This window comes from Scardinius erythrophthalmus, assembly GCF_964197995.2.
Source record: "Scardinius erythrophthalmus genome assembly, chromosome: 24".
Classification (NCBI taxonomy): Eukaryota; Metazoa; Chordata; class Actinopteri; order Cypriniformes; family Leuciscidae; genus Scardinius; species Scardinius erythrophthalmus.
The window spans coordinates 25864181-25877026 of NC_138244.1; the positions used below are offsets into that span (position 1 = coordinate 25864181).

The 12846-nt window shown below is 43.2% G+C and overlaps 1 protein-coding gene across 5 annotated transcripts in view; it reads left to right on the forward strand.

Annotated features, from left to right (window-relative positions):
- Positions 1–12846, forward strand: part of kif21a (kinesin family member 21A) — an 89791-nt gene that overhangs the window by 27455 nt on the left and 49490 nt on the right. For 4 of the 5 annotated variants that reach the window (XM_081356829.1, XM_081356830.1, XM_081356831.1 and 1 more), the window contains 7 exons: positions 5416–5638; positions 7329–7511; positions 8099–8248; positions 8338–8472; positions 10786–10965; positions 11088–11203; positions 12042–12237. In XM_081356829.1, coding sequence (XP_081212955.1) covers positions 5416–5638; positions 7329–7511; positions 8099–8248; positions 8338–8472; positions 10786–10965; positions 11088–11203; positions 12042–12237 — 1183 coding nt within the window. The remainder of the gene's footprint in view (positions 1–5415; positions 5639–7328; positions 7512–8098; positions 8249–8337; positions 8473–10785; positions 10966–11087; positions 11204–12041; positions 12238–12846) is intronic. The other variant, XM_081356833.1, reaches the window with a different exon arrangement.

The following is a 12846-nucleotide window of genomic DNA, read 5'->3' on the forward strand; positions in this document are numbered from 1 at the left end:
CAATTACATTCACACAGACACATCAGCATGAGACAGCTGATTCATGAACCGTGACAGTACCCCTCTCCCTAGGAACGCCTCCTGGCGTTCCCAGACAACTTTACCTGTCGATTGTAATCATCGATAAGGGAGTGATCCAGAATGTCTCTAGCAGGTACCCAACTTCTCTCCTCCGGACCGTAACCCTCCCAGTCCACCAAGTACTGAAATCCGCGTCCCCTCCGTCTCGAGTCCAGAATGCGATGTACCGAATAGGTGGGTTCCCCATCTACGAGTCGCGGCGGGGGGGAAACCGGGGCAGGCGGATTAATGTGAGAATAAAACACGGGCTTAATTTTAGACACATGGAAGGCGGAGTGAATTCTCCTGTACGCAGGAGGAAGTTTGAGTCGGACTGTCACCGGACTAATAATTTTGGTGACAGGAAACGGGCCAATGAATTTGGGAGCTAACTTGTTAGACACGGAGCGGAGCGGAATATTCTTGGTAGAAAGCCACACTTTTTGACCCACGACGTAAACGGGAGGCTTTGACCGGTGGCAGTCGGCCTTGGCCTTCATGCGCCGCCCTGCTTGGAGTAGAGTCTCACGGGCTCTAGTCCAAGTACGGCGACACCTCTGGACGAATGCGTGAGCGGAGGGGACCGCGACTTCGGATTCCAGACTAGGAAAAATTGGTGGCTGGTAACCTAAACTACACTCAAATGGCGAGAGGCCCGTGGATGACACTGGTAACGAATTGTGGGCGTACTCCACCACAGAAAGCTGTTGGCTCCAGGACGAAGGATTCTTGGCAACCAAACATCGCAACATTCTCTCGAGATCTTGATTGGCTCGCTCAGACTGGCCATTGCTCTGGGGGTGATAGCCCGAGGACAGACTGACCGTGGCCCCCAGTAACTTACAAAATTCTCGCCAAAATTTGGACACGAATTGGGAACCTCTGTCAGAGACCACGTCCATCGGGAGGCCATGTAACCGAAAGACGTGATCTATGACTGTGACCGCTGTCTCCTTGGCTGAAGGTAATTTGGGCAAGGGGATGAAATGTGCCGCCTTCGAGAACCGGTCCACTACGGTTAAAACAACCGTCATGCCTCTGGAGGGCGGGAGGGCGGTGACAAAATCTAGAGCGATGTGGGACCAGGGTCTCGAAGGGACGGACAGCGGTCGAAGTAACCCATCTGGGGGCTGGTTAGATGTCTTACCAGTGGCACAAACTGAGCAAGCCAACACAAAATCGTGAATGTCGCGAGCCATTAATGGCCACCAGAATCGTTGTTTAACTAAAAAGCTGGTTCGCGTCACTCCTGGATGACAAGCCACGTTGGAGCAATGACCCCATCGAATAACGTCGGACCGTAACCCCTCCGGAACAAACAAACGACCCGGTGGGCAACCAGGCGGAGGCGTTACCCCTTCTAGGGCTGTCTTGACCCTCGATTCGACCTCCCATACCAGAGTGGAGATGACAACCTTCTCAGGTAAAATACACTCGGGAGTCACCGGGCGTTCGGATGGATCAAAAATACGAGATAAGGAATCGGGTTTGATGTTTTTGGAACCCGGGCGGTACGAGAGAACAAAATCAAAACGTCCGAAAAAAAGAGCCCACCGAGCCTGCCTGGAGTTGAGTCTTTTAGCCGATCTGATGTACTCAAGATTCTTATGATCGGTCCAGACGATAAAGGGTACCCCCGAACCCTCTAACCAATGACGCCACTCCTCCAACGCTAACTTGACTGCCAACAACTCTCTGTTACCAATGTCATAATTACGTTCGGCAGGCGATAGTCGATGAGAGAAAAACGCGCAGGGATGCATCTTGTCGTCTGAGGAAGCGCGTTGTGAAAGCACTGCTCCTACTCCCATCTCTGACGCGTCGACCTCCACCACGAACTGACGTGTGGGATCAGGGGTGACAAGAATGGGAGCCGAAACGAAGCGACTCTTGAGGTTGTTGAACACTGCTTCGGCAGTGTTCGACCACCTGAACGTCGTTCGGGGGGAGGTCAAGGCAGTCAGAGGTGCGACTAGTTGGCTGAAATTGCGAATGAAACGCCGGTAAAAATTGGCGAACCCCAGAAACCGCTGTAGGGCCTTACGGGAATCTGGACTTGGCCAATCTACCACAGCCTTAACCTTGTCAGGATCCATGCGCACTCCCTCAGAAGAGATGATGTACCCTAGGAAAGGAACAGACTGTGCATGAAACGCGCATTTCTCCGCCTTGACAAAAAGCCCATTCTCTAACAACCTCTGGAGCACTCGTCTGACGTGTTGAACGTGTTCCTGGAGAGACGAAGAAAAAATCAATATGTCATCCAGGTAAACATATATGAACTGATCTACCATGTCTCTCAACACGTCATTAACGAGTGCCTGGAAAACCGCTGGACTGTTGGAAAGCCCGAAGGGCATAACCAAATATTCAAAGTGTCCTCTAGGGGTATTAAAAGCGGTTTTCCATTCATCCCCCTTCCTGATGCGAACCAAATGATATGCATTACGTAAGTCCAGTTTCGTGAAAATAGATGCTCCCTGCAACCTCTCAAAAGCTGAAGACATCAACGGCAAAGGATAAGAATTCTTTACCGTGATGTTGTTCAGCTCTCGGTAATCAATGCAAGGTCGCAGAGAACCATCCTTCTTTCCAACGAAAAAGAACCCCGCCCCCGCAGGAGAAGAGGTAGGTTGGATGAACCCAGAGGCTAGAGAATCAGAAATATATTTCTCCATGGCCTCCCTCTCGGGAACAGAAAGAGAGTAAAGTTTGCCCTTAGGCGGAGATTTACCTGGCAGTAGATCTATTGCACAGTCATAGGAACGATGCGGAGGAAGAGAAGCAGCACGAGACTTACTGAACACCTCCTTCAGGTCGAGGTACTCTGCGGGCACGTTAGACAAATCCGCCGCCTCACTCTGAAACACAGAACCAGACACAGAAGGACAGGCAGACACTAAACAGGACTCATGACAGTGGTTACTCCATGTGGAAACAGTGTTAGTGCACCAGTCGACACGGGGGTTGTGTCTGGAAAGCCACGGGTGTCCCAAAACCACTGGTGCAAGTGGTGAGTCCATGAGGAGGAATGAAATGAGTTCCGTGTGATTGCCAGAAGTGATGAGGGTGATACTTTCAGTGGAATGAGTAATCCGGGGGAGTTCTTGACCATTGAGTGCGTTGACAGTAATCTGGTGTGAGAGAGGAGTGATGGGGATTTGAAGCTTAAGTGCAAGTTTGAAGTCCATGAAATTACCCTCTGCTCCCGAATCCAGTAATGCGTTGGTGCAGTGCGACGACGTTCGCCATCTCAGTCTTACCGGGAGGAGGGTCGATGATGGTGATGAGGTCTTCTCGGCGGAGATCCCACCCGATAGTAGCCTCATACTTACTACCGGGCTTGCCCTTTTACCGGGCAGGCATGGATGAAATGGCCCGCCCGGCCACAGTAAAGACAGAGTCCTTGGGATCTCCGCCTTTCCCTCTCCTCCCAGGAAAGCCGAGCTCTCCCCACCTGCATGGGCTCATGATCGAATGCGGGGCTGACCGCGCTCGCGCCACTGGGTTGGAAATCCTCCGTGCTGGGCTGTGGATGGCTGGTACGCGTCAATCTGGTCACACGATTCAGTCGAGCGTCTACTCTCAAAGCAAGTTCCACCAATCCATTTAGCGTCTCGGGTAAGTCCAAAGCATAAATTTCTCTTTGAACGTGGTCAGCCAGCCCATGCAGGAACATATCCCACTGCGCCTCCTCGTTCCAACGGCACTCTGCGGCCAGGGTGCGGAACCGGATGGAAAAGTCCGCCACCGAGCCTTCTCCCTGTCTCAGTTCGGCGAGTAATCTGGCCGCCTCCTTACCCGCCACAGCACGATCGAATACCCTCTTCATTTCTTCGGAGAGTGCCTGGAACGAGGTGCAGCAGTTGTCTCCGTTCTCCCACACCGCCGTTCCCCAAAGCGCTGCTCTTCCTGACAGCAGGGTCAATACAAATGCCACCTTCGCCTGTTCACTCTGGAAAGTGCGTGGCTGTAGAGCGAAATGCATGGAACATCTCGTGAGGAACGCTCTGCAAAACTCAGGCTCGCCGGAATAACCCTCAGGTGTGGGTAGGCGTGGCTCTGGGCGATCATCTGCAGCAGGCGCTGGTGGTGGGGGAACGGGCGGCGTGGGGGGCGCAGTGGGAGTCCGTAGAAGTTGTACCTGTTGGGTGAGCTCGGACACCTGCTTCACGAGTGCTTGCACCGCACGACCTGTGCCCGAGATGCTTTCCTCTTGTTGGTCCATACGTGAGATACTGTGGGCGATGAAATCGTTGATCTGGGACGTGCTTGCTGCATCCATGATGTGGTCAGATCGTTCTGTGAGGAAAATAACAGGAGGATGCAAATGCAAGTAAAATTCTCAGTTTATTTGAAAGCGGTCAGATGAAGACACAGGTCGGGGACAAACACTCAGGTGGTGTGGTGAACAGCGTGCTCGAGTGAAACAACCAGGAACCGTGGGACATCAGACGACACGAAGAACTGACGAAAATCCAGACGAAGAACTTCTCAGACGAGGCACAGGAACAGGACACACACCGAGGAACAACCACAACGATCTGACAACATGAGAGGGAAATTACTGGGCATATAAAGGGAACTGGGATTGAAGACAGCTGGTGACACTAATCGACACAACGAGTAACCACACCCACACAATTACATTCACACAGACACATCAGCATGAGACAGCCGATTCATGAACCGTGACAGATATTGTATCAATACATCAAGTATATTTTCAGGGCCTAAATTTCGGTTCGCGATTGCCAGTATAATAAGCCAAGCTCGCGATAAGCTCCACATTTATAATGGAGGACATAGGCTAATAATAATAATTTGAAATATTTCTTTCGGACTCTAGTTTCACAAACAGCGCATCTCCTTCTCTCTAGCTCTTAATGATACCTCATATTACATATGGTCAGTAATACTGGTTATACCTACTCTTTTGAAATCAAACTGTCTTGTGTTATCATGTAGGCTATTTCACAGCAAAAACAAGTTGTACGCTGTTAATGGCAAATTTATGCATTTTCCTATTACAGTGAATTTTCCATGGAACTGAACGTGTGTTTCACGTTATGAAATCCATAAAATTGTGAAGCACTTGAAATCGACCTTGTGTAGTAGTGTGTATTATCTTCGTTTTTCTTTATCTTGCTGATTGTGAGGATGTATTGTTTAGGTCAAATTGACAAATATTTAATTTGTAGACATTTTATTCTGTGCAGTGAGACACCCAGTGATTATAGGCTTATTTTAGACGACTAATTTGCACTTTATCAACACATCAGGAGGTTCTCATTGTTATTCAGCGTCTGAATGGGCATGTTATTTTTGTACATTTCATGTCTCTCTCTGTCACAGGATTCGTCCTCAGCTGGCAAAAGAAAAGATTGAAGGATGCCACATCTGTACATTTGTGACCCCTGGCGAACCCCAGGTGGTTCTGGGAAAGGACAAGGCCTTCACGTACGACTATGTGTTTGACATGGACTCGATGCAGGACACCATCTATGCCAACTGCACTGAGAAACTCATTGAAGGATGTTTTGAGGGTTATAATGCCACTATATTTGCCTATGGACAGGTTTGTGTTTCTTTCCCTAAATCTTATATAATCCCGTCTATCTCAGGGAGCCGAAGCTTCTGACGCAATGTCGAGCGAACCGTTATTTAAAGGGAACTGTTTAACTGATTGTTTAAAGGGGTCATTAACTGCATTATTTTATCATGTTTCCTGAGGTGCACTCAGTCACTGATAAACTCGCGCTGTGTCCAGTGATTATAAAGGGATGGTTCTTTGATCGTTTTCTGCATATCATTTAATCACAATTTAAATAACAGGTCATTTTCATGCTACTAAGAGAAACAATGTGAAATTGACCATTTATTCACTGGTTTGATTTACTGACACATAGACAAAGAACATCTGACTGTAAATGAATCATTACATATCAGAAATCACTGATCACAGATCAGGCATTATAATTAACTGTTATATACATGTTGTGGCATTACTGTCAAGTTTGTATCTTACAGTAAAAGTCTGTTTGCAAAGCTTGCACCGAAATTGTGACTGATTGGCCAAAGAACCCACAGTGAAATGTACCGAAACAAACAAATAATGCTCAACTGAGACATTCACACAGTTGAAAATAAATAACCACATTCATTTGGAAGGTAAAGTTATTTGCAGTCCAGTGATCCTGTATCTCTCTTCTCTCCTTCTCATCTCACTAATGCACCAGTGGGCGGGGCCAAAGACATGATGATGTAGAAGTAGGCGTTGATCTGATTCTGCAGAGGCATCTTTCAACGCACTATTACACCATAATGTGCCATAATGTGACAAAATCTGAAACGCAGTAGAATTGTTGTCATTTAGGAATGAGATCACGCGGGTGTTTGAATCGGAATCGCCATCTTTTAACGATTAAACGTGCAGCTTTAAGTCAGGGCATCTTCACACCTGTGTCATTTGGATTTGTTCAGTTCATTTAGGCATGTATAAACATGCCGGTCATTATCAGAATCATACAAAAGCAGTCTGTCTGAGATTGCCTGACCAAAGTGGTCTCAGTCTGATTGAAAGGGAACATTAAAATGTAATAGCTTTGCCTTTGAAGCCCTCTTATTTTTCAGCCCCTCCCCTCCAATCACAGGGAGAGACCATCCAGTCAATCCTAGTTCACCCTAAAATTTTATTTGTCATCATTCTCCAAAATTATTTATTTTATGTTTCACAGAATAAAGTAAATACAGTTTTGGAATGACATGAGGGTGAGTAAATGATGAAATTATTATTATTATTATTTTTATTAAAGCTATCCTTTTAATTTTACTTCAGGTTGTTAATAAAATTTCATTTTGACTTTAAGATGCCTCTGGTAATGTATTGTCCCACAGGTGAGGGATATTTATACATCCAGCATCATTTAAGATTACAGGTTAAAGGAGTTTATTTGGCCTGGTATTTATTTGCACAAGCTCTGTATTCTCCATGTTCTCTCTATATGTCAAGCGTTGCCCGTGACCTGTATTTCATGGCTGACTTCCCCCAAAACCAGCACACAGCTCTGATGTCTGTCTGTCTCTCTGCCACTGTGTTAATCCAGATTTATCAACAGTCTCACTCATCTGCCAGACAGACACATCAAAAGCAATCACATAATCTTGCAACACAACTTTAATTGGGTTTAACGTGCACAATTTGTGTAAAAATGTAAAATTATAAAAATGTATTTTAGAGTTTAATATGTTTTGATGTTGTATCTCAGACAGGGTCAGGGAAGACGTATACGATGGGCACGGGCTTTGACATGTCCATACTAGACGAGGAGCTGGGCATCATCCCGCGGGCGGTCGGTCACCTCTTTAAAGGCGTCGAGCAGAGACGCCAGGCGGCTGCAGATCAGGGCCGACCCGTCCCGGAGTTCAAGATCAGCGCACAGTTTCTGGAGGTACAGTGCTTATGGATGATGCTTCACGAGTTCATTTTAATGATCCTTTTTGTTTGACAGATACTCCTCTCCAACTACCATTGGTCAGAAAAAAGCCCAAACTCATGCCATTGGTTGAGCCAGAAGTGGGTGTGTTTGGCTGCCCAAACAATCAGAACCGTTGATGATTTCCATGGAGACATCTTCAAAGCAGTGTTGTTTTTGTTAACTATTAAAAATAGTTTTTGGTATGTGAAAAAAAAATAAGCTGTAAAATATAATAATAAATATAATATTAGATAAAAACGTAAACGTAAAAAAAATTTAAACAACAAGTTGAAAAAGTTTAAGTTGAAGTAATAAAATAATTAAAACTAAAACTGAAGTAAAAATAAATTAAAGCTAAATAGAAATAATAAAAAAATACTATTACTACTACTACTATAATAGTATATAATAATATTACTAAAGTAATAGACTGTTTGAAAAGCTGTAATATGATAGTTATGGTTTATTTAAGGAAGATTATATACAAAAAACAGTTCAATAATATACATTTTATTGTAAATATTGTATGGTCTGTGTTCTCTCTCCATGTGTATCTTCAGCTGTATAATGAGGAGGTGTTGGATCTTTTCGACACCACACGTGACATGGAGATGAGAAAGCAGAAATCTCATATTAAGATCCACGAGGACGCCAGCGGCGGCATCTACACTGTAGGCGTGACAACTCGCAACGTCTCCTCAGAGGCAGAAGTGAGCGTCATTGATTATTTTCGGAGATATTCTGTCCATATATTATGCATAAAATGAGTGTAATCTACTGCTTTACCCACGTGCTGTAGATGATCCAGTGTCTGAAGCTGGGCGCTCTCTCCCGCACCACTGCCAGCACTCAGATGAATGTACAGAGCTCTCGATCTCACGCCATCTTCACCATTCACATCTGCCAAGTGCGTGTTTGTGCACCCGCAGAAAACGTAAGTACCACCTCGAGTGAAAGGCCATTTTTTTTCTTCATAAAATGTATATTTTGTGATTTTTATATATATTTTTCAAATAAAATAATATCATGCAAGTTATTGCTTCTATCACTCACCCTTAGAAAGTAGATGGATTATATTTCAGGCTATTTATTTCCTTATTTACTGAATGATAAGCTAGTGCGTTTGTGGCAGAAATTAGACCTCGTGCACGCAGGAATCTGGTTGTCAGGGTGTGGTGCAGGCAGAAGAAGACGAGAAGGCAAAAGGCTCCACTACAAACTTTTACTAAATAGAAATTCCAACGGGTGCAGACAGGATACTCGCACAAGTACAACAGATAACGGACAAAGACTGACTGAACTGAAGGAACTAAAATACTAACACTGATGAACACTAATGACAGAAACACAGGTGGAACAGATAATTTTCCGCTCGCATGAGCTGTTTTTTCAGGCAATTCGAAAAAGGAATATTTCGCAAAACTGCAATGGAAACAGTTTTTGCGCATTTACACTCACCTGACGTAGATGACGCGGTGTGTTTGGACAGAATACGAGACAGAGTTCTTTATTAAATTCATAAAAGACAAAAGAATGACAGAAATACTGGACTCTAAACCTCAAATAAATGCCACAATCAAGACCTCGGAGCAGAAATGAGTGAGGAAAAACCCAGAAACACCTCATATGTGCCGCTCACAGAATAAGGGTCTTTCCTTGCCATTAATGCTTGGATAACACGCCTACGTTTCCTTCCATTAAAAATAATAATAACGTCTAGTGCGGTACATGGCTGTGATATATATAAACTTACCAACGTCCGTTGCCATGATTTTTTTTAATGACTTATCGCGAGAGGAAAAATGACGTTTTAGTCGCATAACATCGGTTAATGGAAACGCCGTCATTTCGCAATAGTTTTTTATCAATATTTAGAAAAATCGCAAAAGTTTTGCGCAAATCTTTAATGGAAACGCGCCTACTGACACTGGTAAACACTTGGAATCTATTTTTTTTTTCTCTCAAATAAAGACAAGGTAATGCTAATTTCATATTCAGTGCACAGTGAAAATATTGGGATGTTGAAAACGTTCATCACACTCAACTAAAAAGATAAAGCTTCATTTTGTGCTCAGTGACCCATTTTTGTGTTTGTTTATTTGGATCATTGTCTTGATGGAAGATCCAACCACGGCACATCATAAGATTTCTAGCAGAGCTGGTCAGGTTTTTATTTTTGATCTGTTGGTATTTGCTAGAATCCATGATGCCATGTCTCTGAACAAGAAGTCCAGGACCTCCAGCAAAAAAAAAATAGGCACACAACATTAAAGATCCAGCAGTGTATTTAACCGTGGGCATGGGGTACTTTTTATCCCTGTGTGCACCAAACCCGTCTAAAAAAGGCTATTTGTTTAGTTTCATCTGACTATAAAAACCAGTCCTGTTTGAAGATCCAGTCATGTCTGACAACTGAATTTGCTGAAGTTTGTTTTTGGATGAGAAAGGAGGATTTTTCTTGAAACCTTATCAAACTACACGTTGGGATGTAGGGGTTGTTAGATTGTTTTTTTTGACTTTCTGACCCCAAGACTCAATTAATCTCTGCAATTCTCCATCTGTGATCCTTGGAGATTTCGGCCATTCGAACTCTCCTTCACACCGTGCATTAAGACCACTGAGACACACTTCCTCTTCCAGGCAGATCCGTAAAATATTTAGTTGATTGGAACTTCTTAATTATTGATTCCACCTGATGTGGAAATGGGGATTTTCAATGCTTGAGCTATTTTCTTACAGACACTTTCTATTTTGTGAAGCTGAACAATATTTTGCGGCACATCATCAGATTTATATTCTTTGGTTTTACTCATTGTGATGGATGATTAAGGGAATTTGGCCTTTGTGTTTCCTCATATTTATACCCCTGTGAAACAAGAAGTTATGGCTGGACAATTTCATGCTCCTGGTCACCCTGGTGTGCTTAAAAAGTCACACTTCCAAATATCAGCCAATATACTGGTATAAAGTCACGCTTCCAAATGTCAGCCAATATATTGGTATATCGAACACTACTCTACTTCAATATAGGAAAACAACATCCAAACTTTTTAGCAAAATGATGTTGAACATGTCAAATCAACAATAAAATGTCAAATCTAGCATAAATTTAGCTTCTTCACGAAAAAGATCAGGCTCTTTTATCTAAATGACGGCTTAGCAGCCATATTGAGTAGAAACATTTTTATTTTTGAATACGTTCCATCTATAGTCTATGTTGATGTCTTTATTCATTTTTTTTTTTCAGCCCCCAGAGCAGGACAATGAGACAGACAATCGACTGGCCAACAGCTCGTCTGAGATGGAAGAGTTTGAAACTCTCACAGCCAAGTTTCACTTCGTGGATCTGGCTGGATCGGAGCGACTCAAGAGGACGGGGGCCACCGGGGACCGAGCCAAAGAGGGCATCTCCATTAACTGTGGATTGGTCAGAACGAGTAATATTATTCAATAATAAAAACAAATCTTCCACACATCTCTTCAGGCTAGAACTAGTTAATGTAAGGTGAACTGTAACAGAAGCTATAATACTTATCTCTGTGACGTTAGCTGGCGTTGGGGAATGTCATCAGTGCTTTAGGAGACCGAAGCAAACGATCGACGCATGTGCCTTACCGAGACTCCAAACTCACTCGCCTTCTGCAGGATTCACTGGGTGGAAACAGGTCTGTGTCAGAATTTATGGACTTAACAAAAATTGTATTACATTTTGTCTTTTTTTTTTTCTCACGTTCATTTGGTTTTAAACCAGAACGCTGTTTTTTTTTTTGTTTTTTTTTTTAAAGCACTAAGAGTAATTTTAAAGAAGCTCTTTTTTTTATACAGTGATCATTTGTAGTGACAAAGTCTGTCAGCTCTATAAAGCATAAAAGCAGTTCGTATCCCCTATATGCACTCTAGCATATTCTAAATCTATTGAAGTCATACAACAGCTTTGTGTGAGAAGCAGACTAAAATTGAAAGGATAAATCACTGATAATCTTGACTGCGGATGTCGCATTCAAATCAAATATGTAGCCTTTTAACAGAACATAATGTCAGATTGGACATCAAGGACATCATCAAAATTTGTTCTTGCATGTCTCTTGACTAAATGTCATTGACGTAGAACCTAAAAAAACTGGCACCATATTTGATTTCAGTGAATATTTCAATACATCACTGAATAGCAACTTAAACGCCAAACTTCGGTCAAAGGAATCAGGATTTCATAAAGTACATTTTTATCTGAAAAATATTTAAATTCAGTTAAAATTCTTTAAACACTGATATGAAGCCCTTTGGTTTGCACTAATTCACAGTATTGCTCATGAACAGCATACAGATTTGTAGTAACAGCATAATAACAAGATAATAACAGAATTATAACAGGATAATAGCAATTTTCATCAACGCATTTACTTCAGAATTGATCTATACCCAGATCGAATGCTTTATTTGGCACTGGAGCGTTAGGCAATGTGAGGAAACAAATAAATCTTGACATTTTCTCTGGTCTCTCAGTCGAACGATGATGATCGCCTGCATCAGCCCATCGGATCAGGACTTCATGGAGACGCTGAACACGCTGAAGTACGCCAATAGAGCTCGCAACATCAAGAACAGGGTGATGGTGAACCAGGACAAGGCCAGCCAGCAGATCAGTGCCCTCAGGACGGAGATCGCCCGACTGCAGATGGAGCTCATGGAGTACAGGACGGTGAGGTTATCCACTGTTAGGCCTGAGAAAGGTTTCTGTGAGTTGGACTTCAATTCTGGCATGTTGTCTTCAGAGTATTCCCAAAATAAAGGTGGTTAAAGATCTGACCTACTAACACAGAGTTTGCATGTTCAATTCAAAGCACGGGTGACCCAGATACTGTAGAATTACTGAGATTGGACTATCAGAGGGAGATCACACTCAAAAATGGAAATAAGTTTCCAAATTCACAAGCGATCTGATTGGCTGGCTTCTGCGTGATTCCTGGAGTCAGGGTGGTCAGGTTTATTTCAGCTCTTTGCGAAACACATTTGTGTTTATAGGTTACCACACTACTACAAAAAGCACTTTTGAAGAATGACTAGTTACAGGAGTCCAACAAAATACCCCTGAAATAATTGGGATTTTTGATAGATGGATTTATTTATTTTTTTAAATCTTCAGATTTACTCACCACTTAATGTCACTTGAAGAGCCCCAACTCTTGGTTGTGTTATGGGCGAAAACATGTTTTTGCATTAAAAATATGAGACATGAGCAATAGAATGAAAAGCAATGCAAGGTCTTACTTTTTTTTTTACTTTTTTTAATGTTTTGAAAGAAGTCTCT